The 17216-nt window shown below is 36.4% G+C and overlaps 3 protein-coding genes across 3 annotated transcripts; 1 reads left to right on the forward strand and 2 right to left on the reverse strand.

Moving 5' to 3' along the window:
• Nucleotides 1–212: 212 nt before the first annotated feature.
• On the reverse strand, nt 213–8371 carry Sap130 (Sin3A-associated protein 130). The gene is made up of 12 exons (XM_053751203.2): nt 7951–8371; nt 6406–6748; nt 5821–5979; nt 5199–5402; nt 4431–4552; nt 4092–4224; nt 3626–3743; nt 2898–3077; nt 2602–2678; nt 1721–1908; nt 987–1109; nt 213–554 (listed from the first exon to the last, which is right to left on the reverse strand). The coding sequence occupies exons 1-12, from the start codon at nt 8182–8184 to the stop codon at nt 402–404; spliced, it is 2034 nt and encodes a 677-aa protein (XP_053607178.1). The 5' UTR covers nt 8185–8371; the 3' UTR covers nt 213–401.
• Nucleotides 8372–8504: 133 nt separating this feature from the next.
• On the forward strand, nt 8505–11337 carry inc (insomniac). Its single transcript, XM_053752147.1, has 2 exons — nt 8505–8739; nt 8825–11337. Exons 1-2 carry the CDS (start codon nt 8539–8541, stop codon nt 9275–9277), a joined length of 654 nt encoding a protein of 217 aa, XP_053608122.1. The 5' UTR covers nt 8505–8538; the 3' UTR covers nt 9278–11337.
• Nucleotides 11338–11979: 642 nt separating this feature from the next.
• On the reverse strand, nt 11980–17042 carry Pkn (Protein kinase N). Its single transcript, XM_053752145.2, has 2 exons — nt 15369–17042; nt 11980–14487 (listed from the first exon to the last, which is right to left on the reverse strand). Exons 1-2 carry the CDS (start codon nt 16673–16675, stop codon nt 12672–12674), a joined length of 3123 nt encoding a protein of 1040 aa, XP_053608120.1. The 5' UTR covers nt 16676–17042; the 3' UTR covers nt 11980–12671.
• Nucleotides 17043–17216: the final 174 nt, after the last annotated feature.

Raw genomic sequence — 17216 nt, forward strand, 5'->3', positions numbered from 1 at the left:
CAAACGCGCTTATATTGTAACTGTAGACAGACGGGACTGCCAAAAAAATAGAACTTACACATGGATTTAGTAAGTACGTACACGGAGTACCTGCTATTTCCATGCTTCTACACCAGTACGCAACAATGAGCGAGATAACTCATTCCTTTTATGTAATTCAGCAAACTTATGCTATTTTGTTAAATGGTATTTTGTTTTTTCGTTAAATAAAATTATTCAAAAGCAATTATTGTAAAAAGTTTATTAATAAAATAACTCTAAGTCATAAAACAAAATGCATGTCTTCAAGGCATTTTTCCTTTAACTTAAATATAATTTATTTTTTTAAATGTACACCTTAGCTAATTAATTTATTATGTACAACATTATTATGTTATCTCATTATTAATTTAATGTCGATGCTATGATTGCGATCTGTGTTTTCTGAAACACCGCTTGTCAGCCTGTCGCGTGAGGATGTCGGAGACGAAATTCCTGTGCGTAAACACCTTGAGTAGATCGTCGCGAGCCTCTTCGATGCCTTCGCATACCTTTTTGCTTCTTTGTATATTACTCTAAAAAAAAGCACAATAAACTTATACAAATTTCGATTCTTTGTAAATATATTACATATTACTTTGTATTTTAGAAAATCCTATTTCATAAAAAAATATGTAACCTTTACTACAAAAATAATCAACTGTGCCTAGCCTATATGTGTATATGGCCTATATTGCCTTATTTCGGGATTCTAGATAGCTTATTGAGTTCATTATGAATGCAGATTTTTAGAAGAAATTAATTTTCAAATAAGACCGACATTACAAACAAAAACATCTTCAAATATGTATTTAATATGTTATAAATGTGTAAGTGTATCCCTTTTTGTCTTTCTTTCCGTCAAAACGAAGAGATGAATTAAACTATTCTTTGTTTGAGGACAGAAGAGTGGAAAGTGACATAAGCTACTTCTTACTAGTAAAACTATAAAAAAGACAATTAGGTACCTTGAGTAATTCTAATAACGTGTGCGAATGAGGTTTGAGAGAGGAAAGTGCACGCCCCGACGCCGTCTCTAACGATCGCAATAAACTGCCTTGTTGCTCGCCCACGTCTGCTTCTAGTGTTATCTGACAACAGAATTCGATGTTAATAAAATGTTATTGATAATAAAATACGATGGAAAATAAGGAATAATTGAATTAACTGGCACGATAAATTTGCAGTGACATTCCTATTCGCCAATTCTTTTGTTTTATATATCGATTCAGGCATAAATTTATTCAAACCCCATCGAATTCTTCATCTGAGCGGTAACATGGGGAATGTCGTGTGTCATGCATGTAATGCAAGTCCAATGACTGTGCTGCACTCTAGCGTGATCAAACCCTATCCGCGGATAGGCGTGCGTAAAACATATAAGCTACTGTCACATAAATTAAAATATTCACAGCTGTGGCCGGCACTTCGTTTGCGTGCGGTACGAAATAAATTAAAAATATTTTACATAATAGCTCTAAAGCATGTATTCAATCTATACTTTAATTGTAAAGAGGTAAGCGTTTGTGACTTTGTGTGTTTGTATGTTTGAGGCTACCCGTCTCCGAAACTACCGAACCGATTTCAAAAATTATTTCACTATTAGAAAGGTACATTATCCAAGATTATTATAGGCTATATTTTATCTCAAATTCCCACGGGAGCGAAGCCCTGGGGAATCTAGTTGAATATAAGCACTCACCAAGTCCTCCATCTGAGCGGTGAGATGGTGTACTTTCCACCCATCAGCACTGGCGAGCACGTGTTTCTGGCTGGCGATGGCGAGGATATCCTTAGCTCTCGGCTCCCGCTTGCGCACGTCCGACGGCCGCGTGAAATGTAACGCGGTCGCGCGCCAACCGCACACGTAACTCGACTTCAGCTGGGGACCTGCAAATTCATGTAAAACATACATAAAACTTACATTTAAATTGTTATATTAGGTACTCGTTTTCCAATTTTGTATTATTTTATGAGTAAATCATAACGATCTCAAAACATTCAATATATCCTCCTAACATATTATAAAACAAAATAGCGTCGCTGCCTCGTTTGCGATAAACACGAAAACTACTGCACGGATTTTCATGCGAATTTCACCAATAAATAGTGCGATTCCTGAGGAAGGGTTAGGTGTATGATTTATTAAGATTTTACCCGAGCGCAGTCGGGACGAGCTGCTATGATATAAATTATAGTATCGTTGAGTCAGTAGAAAGATAGTCCCAGTAAGTTCGAGACTAGTCTTATGGCACGAGTCTGATCTTAGTTTAAGAAAGGTAGTAAGTAATCTGTTATTCTTGTAAATTATATTTTGATTCAATCCCGATCCCAACTAATATTATAAATGCGAAAGTAAGTTTGTTTGTTACCTCTTCACGCTCTATCCACTTAACCAATCTTCTTGAAATTTAACTTAGTTTGTCAATATATGTAATATGTATATATATGGATATTATTTTACATATATTTAACAAGGCTGTTAAATAAAATATATCATTTAGTTTCATAGAGACATTAAAATATTTAAAAATCTGTGTCCCTAAAAATTTTTTCATGTGTAAAAAAATATTGAAACCTTACGTTTTGGAGGTACGATTGGAGGTGGTGTTGGAGGTGGCTCTTCCACAGGGAATTCACATTTCACTTCATTTGTAAGCCTGTGAAAAAGTACAATAATTTGTAGACAGGAGAAAAAACTGACTGATAGTAGAAATTCGTGACGACGAGTTGAGTGACTTTATTCATTGATAAATAATTGTTATAATTTATCTAGTACTTATTAATGTAAGTTTAATATTTATTTTAAAAAGCTACAAACTACTAGCCCATTCAGACGCATATGGTACACGGTGTGATGTGATTCAGTGTGTACTCACATCTGTTTCCTGGGCTTCTTCCTGGCGTCCAGGTCGTCGGTGTCGGTGTGGCCGGGCGAGGAGGAGGCGGAGATGGTGGTGGAGCCCGAGCCGCGGCTCTGTCCCGTGGGCACGTCCTCCCAGCCAGTGCTCTGCCGACGGTACGCCGCGCTGCCGAAGCCGCCCACTTTTGTTGGCGAACTACGAACGAGGAAAACAACCGCATCCATCTGATTAGCAGCCAGCTAGTTTCAATAAATATATTTATTCATTTTTGTGCTTATTGATATTATTTATTTCACGAAACAATTTACAATTGTGTTTGAAATATATAAATAATACATTGGCAAAAAATACTGACTGAAAATAATGTAATATTAATTCGAATTCAATCTTTTTTATCTTCGCCACAGAAATAAAGAAAATGACAAATGCCAAGAACATGAGTACAAATATGCAAATTGATGCCAGAATGAATTAAACCTACATGGTTTACCGAATATAGGTATGCAAATGTAAATAAAGAGGAGCATGCTTTCCACTACAAATAACAAAAAAATATATAAGGTACAATCACAACCTATATGGTAATCGATTCACTACCTCATACTTTTCACTTATATGTTTGTACTGAGCAATATGTTACGTCAGTTGTCGTCTTTGGACGTTTGGACTTTTTGGTCCAAAGTATATGTTATACTTTTCAGAGGTCGATCGATGAATGAGATAGTAAAATATAATATAATTACCCATCAACGTCTCGCTTCCTCGTGAGAATGGACGGGCGAGGCAACACTGGGGTGACAGAGGTCAGCGGCCGGTTCTCTGACAATGGCTGGGGCTGCACTGTATTCACCACACTCACCGCTGGAAATATATACGAGTGACATTCACGAACAAAATATAGAGAAACAACTTAGAATCAGAAGTTGATTCTCTATATTTTGTTAGCATTTTGTTGTTGCTGTGCAAATTTACAGAAGTCACATAAAACGGCGGAGCTTACTTCGTATTCCGTTCGTCATATATGTTCGCAATTGCCTCTCTCATACTTGAAATCGGAACACAACAACTTAAAGCATTTTCATTATTTTGATAGGTAGCACCATGAAACCTAAATAAAGGCTGGGAGATGTTAGGGTGTAAACTATTTCGGAAATATAATCGTGAGGTTGTAAATTACGGGGAACTCCTAGATAATTGATTAGAGTTTACCTTGTGCTTGTGGGTGTTGGGACGGCGCAGGCGAGGTCGCGGGCGCGAGGACGTGCGCGCGCGGCACCTCGTAGTAGAGCTGCGCGGGCGCACTGTTGCCCACCACGCCGCGCACGCTCGCTACTCCCACCACCTGGCTCGAAACAATTGATCGTTTAATCTCAAATCGATCCATTATTTTATTTAAACAAACTTTATTGCACAAATTTAAAAGTTAACAATAGATGGAACTCTCAATTTTAATCGAAAATTTAAAAAAACATTCACCCATTTGTACGCATTAAACAATAATAAAACATTCAAGCAGAAACAAGAGTGTTGCCAGGTTAAAAAATGTACCTTAGGAGGGTAGTTTCTCTGCAACAGTGGCAAGGCGCGGGGCGCAGCCGTGGTGGTGGCCGGCGCCGGGGCGGGCGTCCGAGGAGCCGCACTTCTTATTGCACTGGATATCACGCTACTCGCTACAAAACAATTTTATTTAGGCAATGTTTCTCACTACAACTGCGAAACCACCAAATAGTTTATTCCGATACTATATATACTGTAGGTCCCCGGGCGCTCACCAGTCACAACGACTAGTGAGCACCTGGGGACGAATCGGAAACGGACATCTCGCTGTGTCACTGTCAGCGACTTGTAGCGTTCAATAATATTTATTTTTAATTCCTCGTAACTGAGGGTAGCGGCCATTATGTACAATGTAACACACACAAAAACATTGAAGCCAATAAAGAGTGGTTTGGTATTGCCTTTCCTATCTTATAATATCTATAAAATCATCAACTAGAGTGAAGGTTTCTTCACGATGTTTAGCTTCATAGAAAGCAATTTTGATCTTTTAAACTATTATACATACATGAGTGATTTTGATCTTTTAAACTATTATACATGAGTGGACTAGTATACAAACTCATGGCACAAGTAAGATGTGAAACATTCGATTCACAGGCACTGCATTATGATAGCCTCTGAATGTCGGGATATTTAAAAACTAGAAGTGAAGACACTATGTGCATTTTTCTTCTATGGGTGCCTCAATGTCAAAGATGAGTGCTAGGAACCCTAGATATGAATATATAATTATTTTTTTGCTTTGCTTATACTTACAAGTCAACACAGACGTAGCGGGCAGAGTGACTACCGCCGCGTGCTGTGTGGTGACGGGCGTGGGAGCCACCACCGTGGTGCCAAACGCGGGCGAAGTCGCGGTTACGGGGGCGGCGGGGCGTGACACTGCCCGGGGCAGTGGGCCTCGGGCGCCGTACACCAACGCGCTGCGTGGACCGCGGTTGTTATTAGACCATGCTGCGCCTAAAAGACAAATGCAACCTTACAGTGTCTATTAAAGAGTAGAAAATGGAATGTTACTGAACCACATTTTTTGCCATTGCAATACAATATTTCGAATGACGGCGTCGTGTCCTGCTGGCATCACTACCCAGTGTTGCCTGCAGAACACAACGCCGTCATATATTTCCTACTCTTTATACACAGACTGTAGTAGCATTAAGGAGTTAAGATGCTGATTAAAGGCGAGTGTAATCTCTCTCATCCTCGAGTGTAAAATATCACATTCCAACTTGTAACAGAGAGGAATATATCTAATCTGTGCTTAAAACTGTTGAGTGAAGATACAGTAACAACATTCTCATTGACTTTGTTCCAGTCTTGTACTACACAAGTGGATAGAAAAATTGGTTATATTATTTTTCAAATAGTGCGTACAAACCTGAGTTGGGTTGGGAGCCGACACCGGGGAGCACCTGGCGTATGGCCAGCGAGGCACCGGCCGCCAGCCCGCGGGGCACGTGCGGCGTGTGGCTCGACACCGCCACGCTCTTGCCTACAAACACGTTCCCAGACGAGCTCACATTCATGTTTGATAGCACTGTAAATACAACAAGTTTGTTCCATGTTTGTTTGACCACTTTTTGATGAAGTCATATTATTATCGGATAGATAACTAATGCTAGATTAATCTGCCGAATCTGAAAATCTGAAGTTATTTGGCAGTTAGCCCAGTCCAACTCTAAAACACAATTTTTAATGCATCTGGTTTATAGATGTTATACTGTGCTATCAGATCTCTATGCAGATTTAAAGTGCCAAAGAGTCTTATATCAAATGAGTGGTAAAAACCAATTTCAACCTCCCTGATTTACTGGCCATATTGTTCACAAACTATATTTTCAGATATTAAACTTAAGTTTGGCAAGGACAAAGCTACATCATTTATTTGCAAACCAAGTATTACAGAAGTCTTAAAATCACAGTAAAAATGCTCAAAAATAAATTTGATTCTAAAAGTTCTCACCCGGTCTAGTATTATGGTGTGGCAATGGTGGCAACACCCTCACAGGAGGTAGAGTCCTCACAGAGGGGCTGACCACCAGGTTGGCAGGACCACTCACCAGCTGGCCTCCTACATTCACCACCTGTGTTGCACTCACTGTTGATGCCACACTTGTCTGTGCATTACTTGTGCTATTCAAAGGGGCAGATAACTGTGTCCCTTGACTTATGATTTGAGTCCCAGGACTTAATATCTGTCCACTTGGACTTATCAGCTGTGATTGGGACATGATCTGGGTGCCCTGGCCTTGGGACATAATTTGGGTTCCTTGCAGAATTGGTGATCCACTCACAATCATTTGTGGCTGAAAATAATGAAAATACATTTTCCATTTATCAACAAGCAACAACAATATCATGTATCATATCTTGTGACTATTCATCATCATCAAAATACAGTTACAGAGTAATGACTATAAATGATAGAAATTGAAGTGCACCTGATTATCAATTCAACAGATTCTGACAAGTGTTTTTAACTGCATTAGATCATATTAACAAGAGTTTACTTGATTGTAGCATCATTGGAAAGTATTAATGTAAGATCATTGAAGATTTACTAAATGGAATAAAAAGTAAAACAATATATCAGCAAGTGAAAATCTCTCACAAATCATCGATGAAAGAAATATTCCATTGTGAAATTGAATGAATTAGCCTATTATAGTTATTAGATTATTAATTAAATAGCTTTAAAATGGTTTTTTGAAAAAAAATGTAAATTGAAAAGAAATATTCCATTGTGAAATTGAATGAATTAGCTTATTATAATTATTACATTATTAATTAAATAGCTGTAAAATGGTTTTTGAAAAAAAATGTAAATTGAAAATCAGACAGGGATTGCTGATAAAGAAAAAATATTTGTCATATAAAATATAGCTTGGATAATATTTATTACAAAATAGATTTAACAATAAACACACACAAAATTATATTATTTAAACTAAAAACTTAAAAAAATAATTATAGCTTGTATATGTGTCCCAATTAATTATAGGTTATTTTTTTTATTTCACTCAAATGTGTTCCATTCTCAGTTCAGTTGTTTCAATGTTATCAACATTTAATGTCAGAATTGCATGGAATTATTAATTGTAATCCTAACTAATATTGTAATTCCTAACTATTATTATAAATGTGAAAGTTGTTTGTTTATTAACTGTTCGTGTTCTATCTACTCAACCAATCTTCTTGAAATTTCGCATACATGTAGTTGGAAGTAGGGAGAAAAACATACAGGTACCTTATATCCCAGAAAAATAACTGTTCCTGTGGGAATTTCATGTGGGCGAAGCCAAGGGGAAAAGCCATAAAATAACTCATAAAATGCGACGATGGCGTGGCAGAAGACATTTTAAAAACTTAAGTTTATTTTTACATTCAGCAATATAATACTGAATGTAAAATAAAATGTATCTACATTGACTTATTTTAAAGATATTAAATGATAGGAGAAGAGTACAATGGCAAATGTACTGGTGTATAGAAGACGAGGAGATCTTACCTGAGAGGCGACATTGGGAGAGAGCATCTGACCAGCTGGACGCATCAAGCCTACAGCTCCAGCGTGAGTTATGATTTGTCCTGAAGCAGTTGTCTTCGGCTGACAAGGAATAACGTGAGCCATTTTAACTTCATTTGAGACATTCTTTACAATAGTAATCTTCGGCGCCGCCAAATCGATTGGATACATTTTGCCAGTCGTGACCGACCTATCGTTTTCTATATTGCTACCCATAGTAGTCACCGTTTATAAACTGATAAACATTACGCTGAGTTAATCTACCAAAGCTTTAATTGTTGTTGTTTGATTTAGTACTGTATTTCTAACACATTAATTCGAAATATTTTCTTTAATAATGTTTCAAGTTAGACCCCCAAAAAGAATGCAACAATGAACGATGCTAACTCCGTCTGTAATTGTCGGAAACGTCAAACAGTCAAAATAAATACAATTTGTCTATGAACAAGCCAATTTGGATGACCATAGTGTTTGAATCGGTAACGAATCGGTAATATATGTACGGTAGAATAGGAGTTTATGGAATGATTTTATTATTTTAAAAAGAAACTGATTTGTTTATGATACGCGATGGCGGACTTTGTAGGTGACGGAGATTTTTCGAAAGAAAATATACAAAAATTTAACAATGAAAGGCGAAGTAGTAAACAATGGGTCAAACTTAACGTAGGTGGAACATATTTTCTAACAACTAAAACTACTTTGTCTAGGGATCCTAATTCATTTTTATATCGATTAGTTCAAGAGGACAGTGATTTGATTTCAGACAGGGTTTGTATTAATTTATTTATTCTTTTGTATTTGATTAACCTGATAATTTTATATCATACAATTTCCTGGGTGTGTTTTGTTACAGGACGAAACTGGCGCATATTTAATAGACAGAGATCCCACATATTTTTCACCAGTGCTCAACTATCTTCGTCATGGTAAACTGGTTATCAACAATGACATCGCTGAAGAAGGAGTATTAGAAGAAGCGGAGTTTTACAATATTACAGAGCTCATTAGACTAGTCAAAGAACGTATATGCTTGAGAGAAAGAAGACCCTTGAAAGATTCCAAGAAACATGTTTACAGAGTTTTGCAATTTCATGAGGAAGAGTTAACACAAATGGTATCAACCATGTCTGATGGATGGAAGTTTGAACAGTTAATAAATATTGGTTCTCAGTACAACTATGGCAATGATGAACATGCTGAATTTTTGTGTGTTGTAAGCCGTGAATGTGGCAATTCTCTCAACAGCAATGATATTGAACCCACAGACCGTGCCAAGGTGCTGCAACAAAAAGGTTCACGAATGTGAGCTTCCTAGGGACTGTTGTATATTCTACATCTTTTTTGAGACTGTCAGCTCTTGTGTGAATTGTGTATATATAATGTAGAGTATTAACAGTCTTTACCCCTTTTGTTTTAATGAGTTCAAAGTTATCATTGTACTTTGAACTAATGAAAGAGTTGAAATTAGTCAATTCCATTGTAATCCGTTAGTTCAGTTTTTGAGAGTCATGTGAATTAGATGAATACTCAGTTTTGATATCAATTAGGATGAAATGTTGTAGTTTTATTAAGATTCTAGGAGCAATTTTCCTAAGATGATGTCTTCTATACTGTATTGTATTGAGAATGAGAATACTTTAGAAATGTATTGGGTACAATAATGTAAATTTATGTAATTATTTTGCTTCTCTAAAAGACATTTAATTAAAAGCAATTTTTCAGGGTGTGTAGTATCTAATAAAGCTTCATTATTATGTGTATGTACCATTTGCATAGTTAAGATAGAGAAGCAATATAAAAGATTCTTTGAGCAGAATAATATCTATTTCATTACCTTCAGTTGTGTGAAGTCCACTATTTCAAAGTGTATTTAATTTATTTTATACTATGGAAGACACTTTAGCCAATGGATGTGATAGTAGAATTTATAGTTCCATATAATTCAGTAAAAAAACAATCTCCTAGGATATAGTTTGAAGCACTATTTGAGCAAGAAATGATTTTGTAAGCATAGATCCATTGTCTAAAAAGTGTACTTATGAAAGTTCACCTGTTCCACCTCTTTCTAAGATATGTATCATATAGTCTACATTTATCATATGGAACAGTGTTAAAATAGGGTAGATGACAAGTTAAAAAAATTGTATAGATAAAATAGGTATATTTAAGATTATTATGATGATTCATAGATTGTAACAATTCCACTGGATCATTATACAAAGATTTAAAGTTGGTTGGAAAGTCTGTTTAAAAAAACCTTTCATTAAAAAGTCATCACCATAAATGCAATATTTAAGATAACTGTCAAACAGCTTTTTTCGTTAAGATATTACTTTATTTCTATTGTGACGTCATGTTAAAGTATCTTTTAATATTGGGTTTGGATGACTCCAAAAATGTGATTTTATTTTTGTCGTATCTTTAAAAGCTTTCATAGTATCACAGTAATTTTTTCACCGGTGTTTCTAATGATACCTATAAGGGGCTTGGAATAGTTGCCAAAATAAAAAAATGTCATCTACTCTATTATGTTTCACAAGTGATAGATAGGGCTAACTGTCCAATCACATCAAACATATTTATCTACTTAAGTATTATTAGACAGTAGTGGGCTCTAAATCTGCTCTGCCAGTCGAAGCTAGGATTTCAATAATTGAGTTAGAAGTTTTAGTTTTTTTTTACATGTTAATTGTTTTTTAAATAGGTAATCACTTTAGGCATTTCAAACACACAACAACTTTATGATTATATTTAAATGTAATATTACTATGCCCATCACATAATATTTTTATGCTATTTAAGCTGAAAATGATGTTTGATTGATCCGAGAATCATATATACCTTATAATCTGCTTTCTGCCTCACTGTGTATTTATGTTGAAATCAATGAGGGTTATGTTCTGTCATGAGAGAGCTATGTCTAGTGGCCTTCCTATGGTAGATATAATGATGTGATAAGTTCTAAAATAATGAAGCATATTAGTCTGTTGCTTCAAAATTACTTATTCATACCATGTTCTTCTGTAATGGTTGGTATTTGATCCTGAAAAGAATATTAAATGTTTTGTCTCATTTATGCAATTTAAAAAGCAGAGTTGGTATATCATAAATAAACATGAATCATGTTAAATGTGGTTAAAGTATTATGGTTAATTTTTCCTAGCTATACATCCAAAAGCTAGTCATTATCCTGATCAATACTGATTGATGGCATAATTTATTTATACTTTGATATGAGTTTGATAATGTGGTGTTTTGAGACATTATCACTTCTTTACATCTTAAATAATTTTGGTACACATCCTGTAATCAATTCCAGATTATGCTCATTTGCAACTTATAATATTAGATTCTTACAGTCCTGCATTTGTTGTTTTAATTACAGTACAGCTGCATTTTTTTAATGCCGCTGAGAAATTATCTTTTCTCGCAAGTTTACCATCTTAAAAATTCCCACAGATTCACAAGAGAATTTTCATGGGAACGATCTGAAGATTATTCTCGAGGAAACCCGAGAACATTTCCTGACCGTCTCCGATCATTCTCGAAAATCTATTACTAGATATTCACAAATATATTAGGGCAAATCACACACAGATTGTGCTAGTCCCAAAGTAAGTTCGAGACTATGGGTTACTAACTCAACGGTACTATATTTATATGACAAGACCCGGGTCAATCCGAAAAAGATCATTTTCCATCATGACCCGACCGGGGATCGAACCCGGGACCTCTCGGTTCAGAGGCAAGCACTTTACCACTAAGCCACAGAGGTCCTCATATAAGATAGATACCTAACCTAACCGTGGATCCGTCTCAGACAAAAACATCTTGTGATACTTAAACCTTAAAATGTTGAACATTCGGGGAACCCTTTTTAGGGATGCTATTGTTGCATATCAGCGCTACCAAGGCTGTTTTAGCATAGCCACCAATGTTGGTAAATTACGGATATGCAATGTAGGTACCTAATGTGTCAATATAGGAGAGGATCATGAAAAAAACAGGTTAGTGTTTTGATACCTTTATTTCGCTGAATAAGTAAACAATTGACTGAAAACGTAATATGATTTGACACGCCTTCACTTATTATTAGTTATTTATAACATACCTCTACGTTAATCAATTCATAACTACATAATATATAAATCTATAACACGATGTTTTAAAAAAATAAACATTACCACTATTTAAAACTTATTAAATTACACAATTATTAAAAATATTGCATTTAACAGCATTAAATACAAGATAACAAGAGGTCCCTGAAGACACTCTGATGTAGAGAGAACAATGATATTATCAAAATACATATTTCTCAATCATTCGTAAGGCAATAGGGGTTATTGTTTACTACAATACAAGTGCTGGTACAATCTACTGTTTTTAATTTGTTGTGGGTATGGTTTATAGACAGGGTAGGGACTTATATTAGAATTCAATAAATCTTGAACAATCACATTACCCTTTCCATTTTTACAAGACCATTAATCGATATGTGAATTACCATGGTCTAAAATATAAATAATAAAACTGATTTATTTATGTTAAACGTACCTAAATATTATATTGCTTTTTCAATTACATTTTTCTACTTATCCAAGTATGTGATAGTCGAGCGTATGGCGACCCACATAGCCACACATATCTTAGTCAATGGTCATTTGTCAATTTTGTGAAATATTGATCATCCAACATATTTAACACCAGTCTGCCATGTATGTAAAATCTTCAAACATTTTATGGTCTGTGGTAGAAAGAGGCCGCGGCTCCTTAGGCGGAGTCAATACTGCCGCTTCTGAAGTAAATTCGCTATCGAAATTACTAACATCTTCTAGATTATTAATCGTTGGCACAAATGGTGGCTTTACTTTACGAAGCAGAAGTTGCTCCCAATGTACATTTCGGAAGAATGCCTGTTTCTTTACATCTTCGGCATCCCGCTCAGACGATCCTAATCGTCTGTCAGGATTTTTCCTTAATAAACGTCGCATTAATGCTATCGCTTCTAGAGACAAAGTTCTCGGGTAACGAACTTCGTCGTTCACTATAGAATCGAATACTTCACCCTCATCCTCCCCAGGAAAAGGTGATTCACCAACCAACATTTCAAATATCAAAACTCCTAGTCCCCACCAATCTACAGCCCGCGTGTATGAAGTTTCCGTTAATACTTCAGGAGCAAGAAATTCCGGAGTTCCACAGAACGTACCAGTGCGGTCACCCCACCCCATACCTTCTTTACAAAGGCCAAAATCAGCAATTTTAACATAACCCTCAGTATCCAAAAGTAAGTTATCTAACTTTAAATCTCTATATATAATGTTATTTTCATGTAAATACTGTAGGCCTAATACTACACAAGCTGCATAGAATACTGCCCTAGGTTCTGTGAACACGTCGGCATGAATGTGCATCATAAGATCACCGCCTGCTGCATACTCCATCACAAAACAGACATGTTGTTCAGTTTGGAAACATGCAAATAAATTAACCAAAAAGGGATGTCTGATTGCATTAGCTACCTCAAAAATCCTCTTTTCTGATAACAAAGAGTCTACTTCATCTCTTGCTATAATATCACCCTTTTTTAAAGCTTTGATTGCAAAATATTCATTTGTAGGTTTGTACTGAGCTAAAATTACTTTCCCAAAATGACCTCGTCCAAGGACACTTAATAACCGGAAGCTGCCCATAGACATGTCACTTGACTGTCGCCTGGAATCCTGTTCTTTGCCCATTGTTTCTATAACAGATGAGGAGCGCGATGTTGATATCCTCATATTGCTGGTGACATCTACAATTTGATCCTCATTGCTAGGATATTCAAGAACCAGTTTTGGAGATGGTGATGGTGGATACTCTACCAATGGGGCATCACAAGGTGTTTGTGGTTCTTTCACAACATAATTATCCCTGGTATAAGAATCTTCCAAGAAAGCAAATGCTTCTTGCAGCTCTTTTTCCATACGCAAAGTGGAGACATTTGGTGGGGGTTGTAGAGGAAGTGTGGGTTTTGGTGGAGCTGAAGAAGGCTGTGGGGTGGTTGGTGTGGAAGGTAAGCCCAGGGGTCTTACCCCAGCCATTCCTCCAAGTGTGACATTTGGATTTTCAATATCCCTGTTGTCAAGAGATGTAGATTCAAAGCTGCCTTGCTGCTGATGAATATGTGCTTTTTGGATATTTTGTATTGATGGAGAAGAATGCTTGAGTAATCTCCCCAAGACAACAGCTGGAATGTGCATGTCACCATAAGATGGTCGGGGAATATTCTTCCCTTGTTGCTTGAATATTTTCCTCTGCCTTTGAAGTTTTGGTTTTCTGGATATAATGGGATTCAAAAATTTTATTTCTGCAAATAATACACCACGAGGTTCGAGCTCTAAGGCCATGCCGTGTCTTATATCATCAATGAATTCTTCTAATCTCAAAAACTTTATAGCACAGAGACCTCTCCAGTCTTTCCAATGTACTCCAATTTCAAGTTCTCTTGATTTATCCAATTTGATGGTAAAACTGTAAAGTAAAAGGAATACTTATTTCATTGCATGCTAATTAAAATTATCATAAAAATTAACTTTATTTTTCTACTAGCGCCAATTTCGGCTTAACTTGCTCGGGTAAAAAATTAAAATAAATTATACTTCTAAACCTTCCTCAGGAATCACTTTATGGTGAAAACTGCATGAAAATCCGTGCCGTAGTTTTTGAGTTTATTGCGAACAGACCGACAAACGCGGTAGAGGACTTTGTTTTATAATATGTAAGGATAACAATTAACGAGATTAAGATAACAACCCTGTCAAGAAATAAATTATAGGAGGGTGATGCCTCCTGTTGGCTGGCAACACTGGGTGTTTCAACCAATCTCGATCATTCTATTTGGAATTGCAATGGCAAAAAAATGTAGTTCGTCAAAAATCAGTTTTCTTCGATTTCTTGACAGACTGTATGTATGCTCATTTATAATAAATGGTTGAATAATTATTTTTTATAAAAAAATATTGTATTTATCTCAACATATATATTGGAACTTTATATTTTATTTTATAAGTTTAACATATATATCATAATGTTAGTCATGTTAAACACATAAGTAAACTGTACTAGAAGATAAGATAGTGTGAGTAATAGGAAAGGAATCATATCTAGATTAAGGCTCAAGGAAGCACAGATACAGGTGATAAGAGCAATTAGTACAACTTCTGCTGCACATTATTATATAAATTGCAGCTATCAGAAATACATTAAAATATTACTATGTATTGAAGTAGGTAGCTCAGGCACAATCCTTTTGCCAAAACAAATTAAGATAATTTTTATTCCAAAGGGTGGAAGGAAAAGCTCTAGACAGACATAGTTAATAATAAAGCTGTTAAAGTTTAAGAATATCTCACCGTTGGTCCCAGGCTTGTTGGGAACAAGGCCTCCAACTAGTTTGGGCAACTGTGTGGTTGTCTAACTTCATCACTGCCATGATTTCATTGCTTGTATCTTCTTTGATACTATATGTATACTTCATAGAGTTCCGGATCGCGACACCCTTGACAAAGGACTTCAAGTCTGAAGGGCTAGCTAGAGGGTCTCTACGGCTACGTCCAGGCACATCTTCCAGCAAGTCCTGGCACCCCATTAATCTGACTTCTAAAGTACCTGTCACCTGCACACACTGGCTAATCATAGGCGCAGGAGACAAGAACTGAGACCTAGATCCACTGCTACCAGACAAGCTAACATATCCAGGGCTCGACCCAGTACTACGTATCTCATGTCCCAGTTCAATAAATGCAGCACTTTCAGATGGCAGTTCTTGCCTTCTCAAGTCTAGGGAAACACGTAATAGCTCCAATTTCTGAGATGACTCTAATAGGCTCATTTGAGCTTCTTGTAAAGCTTTCTTGTCAGTCACTTTCTTGTCAGTTTGTAACAGTCTGATAGCATTCTTTGATCCCTCTACAACAGCTGCTTCAATTCTCAGCCTGTTTCTCAACTCAGCAATTCGTTCATCCAACAAAGCATCAACACCACTAATGTCAGAACTTTTGCCATCACCATTAGATCCAGCAGTGTCACCTTTTTGCTGTTTAGACATTTTGTTTATACGTAACTTCAAATACTCAATCTTGGCTTTAGAATCGGCAAGCATTTGATGTGCCTCAGCAAGAAGTTTTTTATCACGAGATTGGTTACTGCTAGTGATACTTTGTATCATGTTCTCTGCGCCCTGTTTTACCTTCTGTTCAATATTCAACTGTTTTTGTAGTGATGCTAACTTACGATCAGTTGTAGCCTCTCCAAGCTGGCGTTGCTGTTGGGCCGCCTCTGAAGCCAGGATAATCTCTTCATCATAAGACAGGTCCTCCGGTGAGGTGGGAGTGGATTGACCACGCGAAAGCAGTAATTGTGATTCAAGTTCTTGCAGGTCAGATTTAAGCTCATTCAGTTTTATGTTAGCTTTTTTGACGATGTTGGCGACGTCGGAGAGAGATCTTCTGTCGGTAGCGACTTCGCGCAACTTCTCCGCACCTTCTTTTATTTTAAGTTCCTTACGTATTTCTCTACGTATGACATCCTTGAGCTCCTCCAACTTAGACGGTAAAGCTATTTCTGGAATACACTCAGTTTTGATTCCATACTTGACACCCAGTTCGTGCAATACTGGGTGACGAATATAATCGCTGTGATAATAACCTGAGTCTGCCATAATTGAGGATGCACAGTCTAACGTCAGTTAACCATAATTATGTGGGAAAATATCACTACTATTGCTTGGAAATCACAAAACGTCCGAAGAGTTAAGGCATTCAACAATATTATCACAATTTGATACAATGGAGGATAGCATTATGTTAAAACGTAAAATGCGACTTTTAAATTAAAACTAAATCACAAAACAAAACAATCTATACAAGTTGGTTGGTCGGTCAACGAAACCAACGACGAAACGAAATCCTACCATTAAACCATAGAGTAAAATGACGTCGATCATGAACAATCTATCTTTTTATTTATTACGCCCCAATCGAAAGAAAGATAACAAACTAGCAAAGCCAAATGATTTCAACGCTCAAAGGCAGCGCAGAAACTGGGGAATCGCTCAGATGAGACATCTCTTTCTTGTAATCTGTTATCTAATTACGTATTAGGTACAATACCTACTATTTGCCAAAGGCAGACATAGAAATCAAAACGAACAAAATGGAAACTCTGAAAATGGATCAGAGAATGGAAATGACTAGAATCGA

This window comes from Plodia interpunctella, chromosome 11 (genome assembly GCF_027563975.2).
Source record: "Plodia interpunctella isolate USDA-ARS_2022_Savannah chromosome 11, ilPloInte3.2, whole genome shotgun sequence".
In the NCBI taxonomy this organism is placed as follows: Eukaryota; Metazoa; Arthropoda; class Insecta; order Lepidoptera; family Pyralidae; genus Plodia; species Plodia interpunctella.

Bases quoted from the DNA above. Each gene is read 5' to 3' on its own strand.
- Sap130 (XM_053751203.2), bottom strand. From the start codon at position 8,184: ATGGGTAGCAATATAGAAAACGATAGGTCGGTCACGACTGGCAAAATG. The intron at 2,679-2,897 runs GTGAGTACACAC...ACTTTTTCACAG, and splicing joins AAGAAGCCCAGGAAACAGAT to GCTTACAAATGAAGTGAAAT. The intron at 1,110-1,720 runs GTGAGTGCTTAT...TTCTGTTGTCAG, and splicing joins CCGCTCAGATGGAGGACTTG to ATAACACTAGAAGCAGACGT.
- inc (XM_053752147.1), top strand. From the start codon at position 8,539: ATGGCGGACTTTGTAGGTGACGGAGATTTTTCGAAAGAAAATATACAA. The intron at 8,740-8,824 runs GTTTGTATTAAT...GTTTTGTTACAG, and splicing joins GTGATTTGATTTCAGACAGG to GACGAAACTGGCGCATATTT.
- Pkn (XM_053752145.2), bottom strand. From the start codon at position 16,675: ATGGCAGACTCAGGTTATTATCACAGCGATTATATTCGTCACCCAGTA. The intron at 14,488-15,368 runs GTGAGATATTCT...TTTACTTTACAG, and splicing joins CAACAAGCCTGGGACCAACG to TTTTACCATCAAATTGGATA.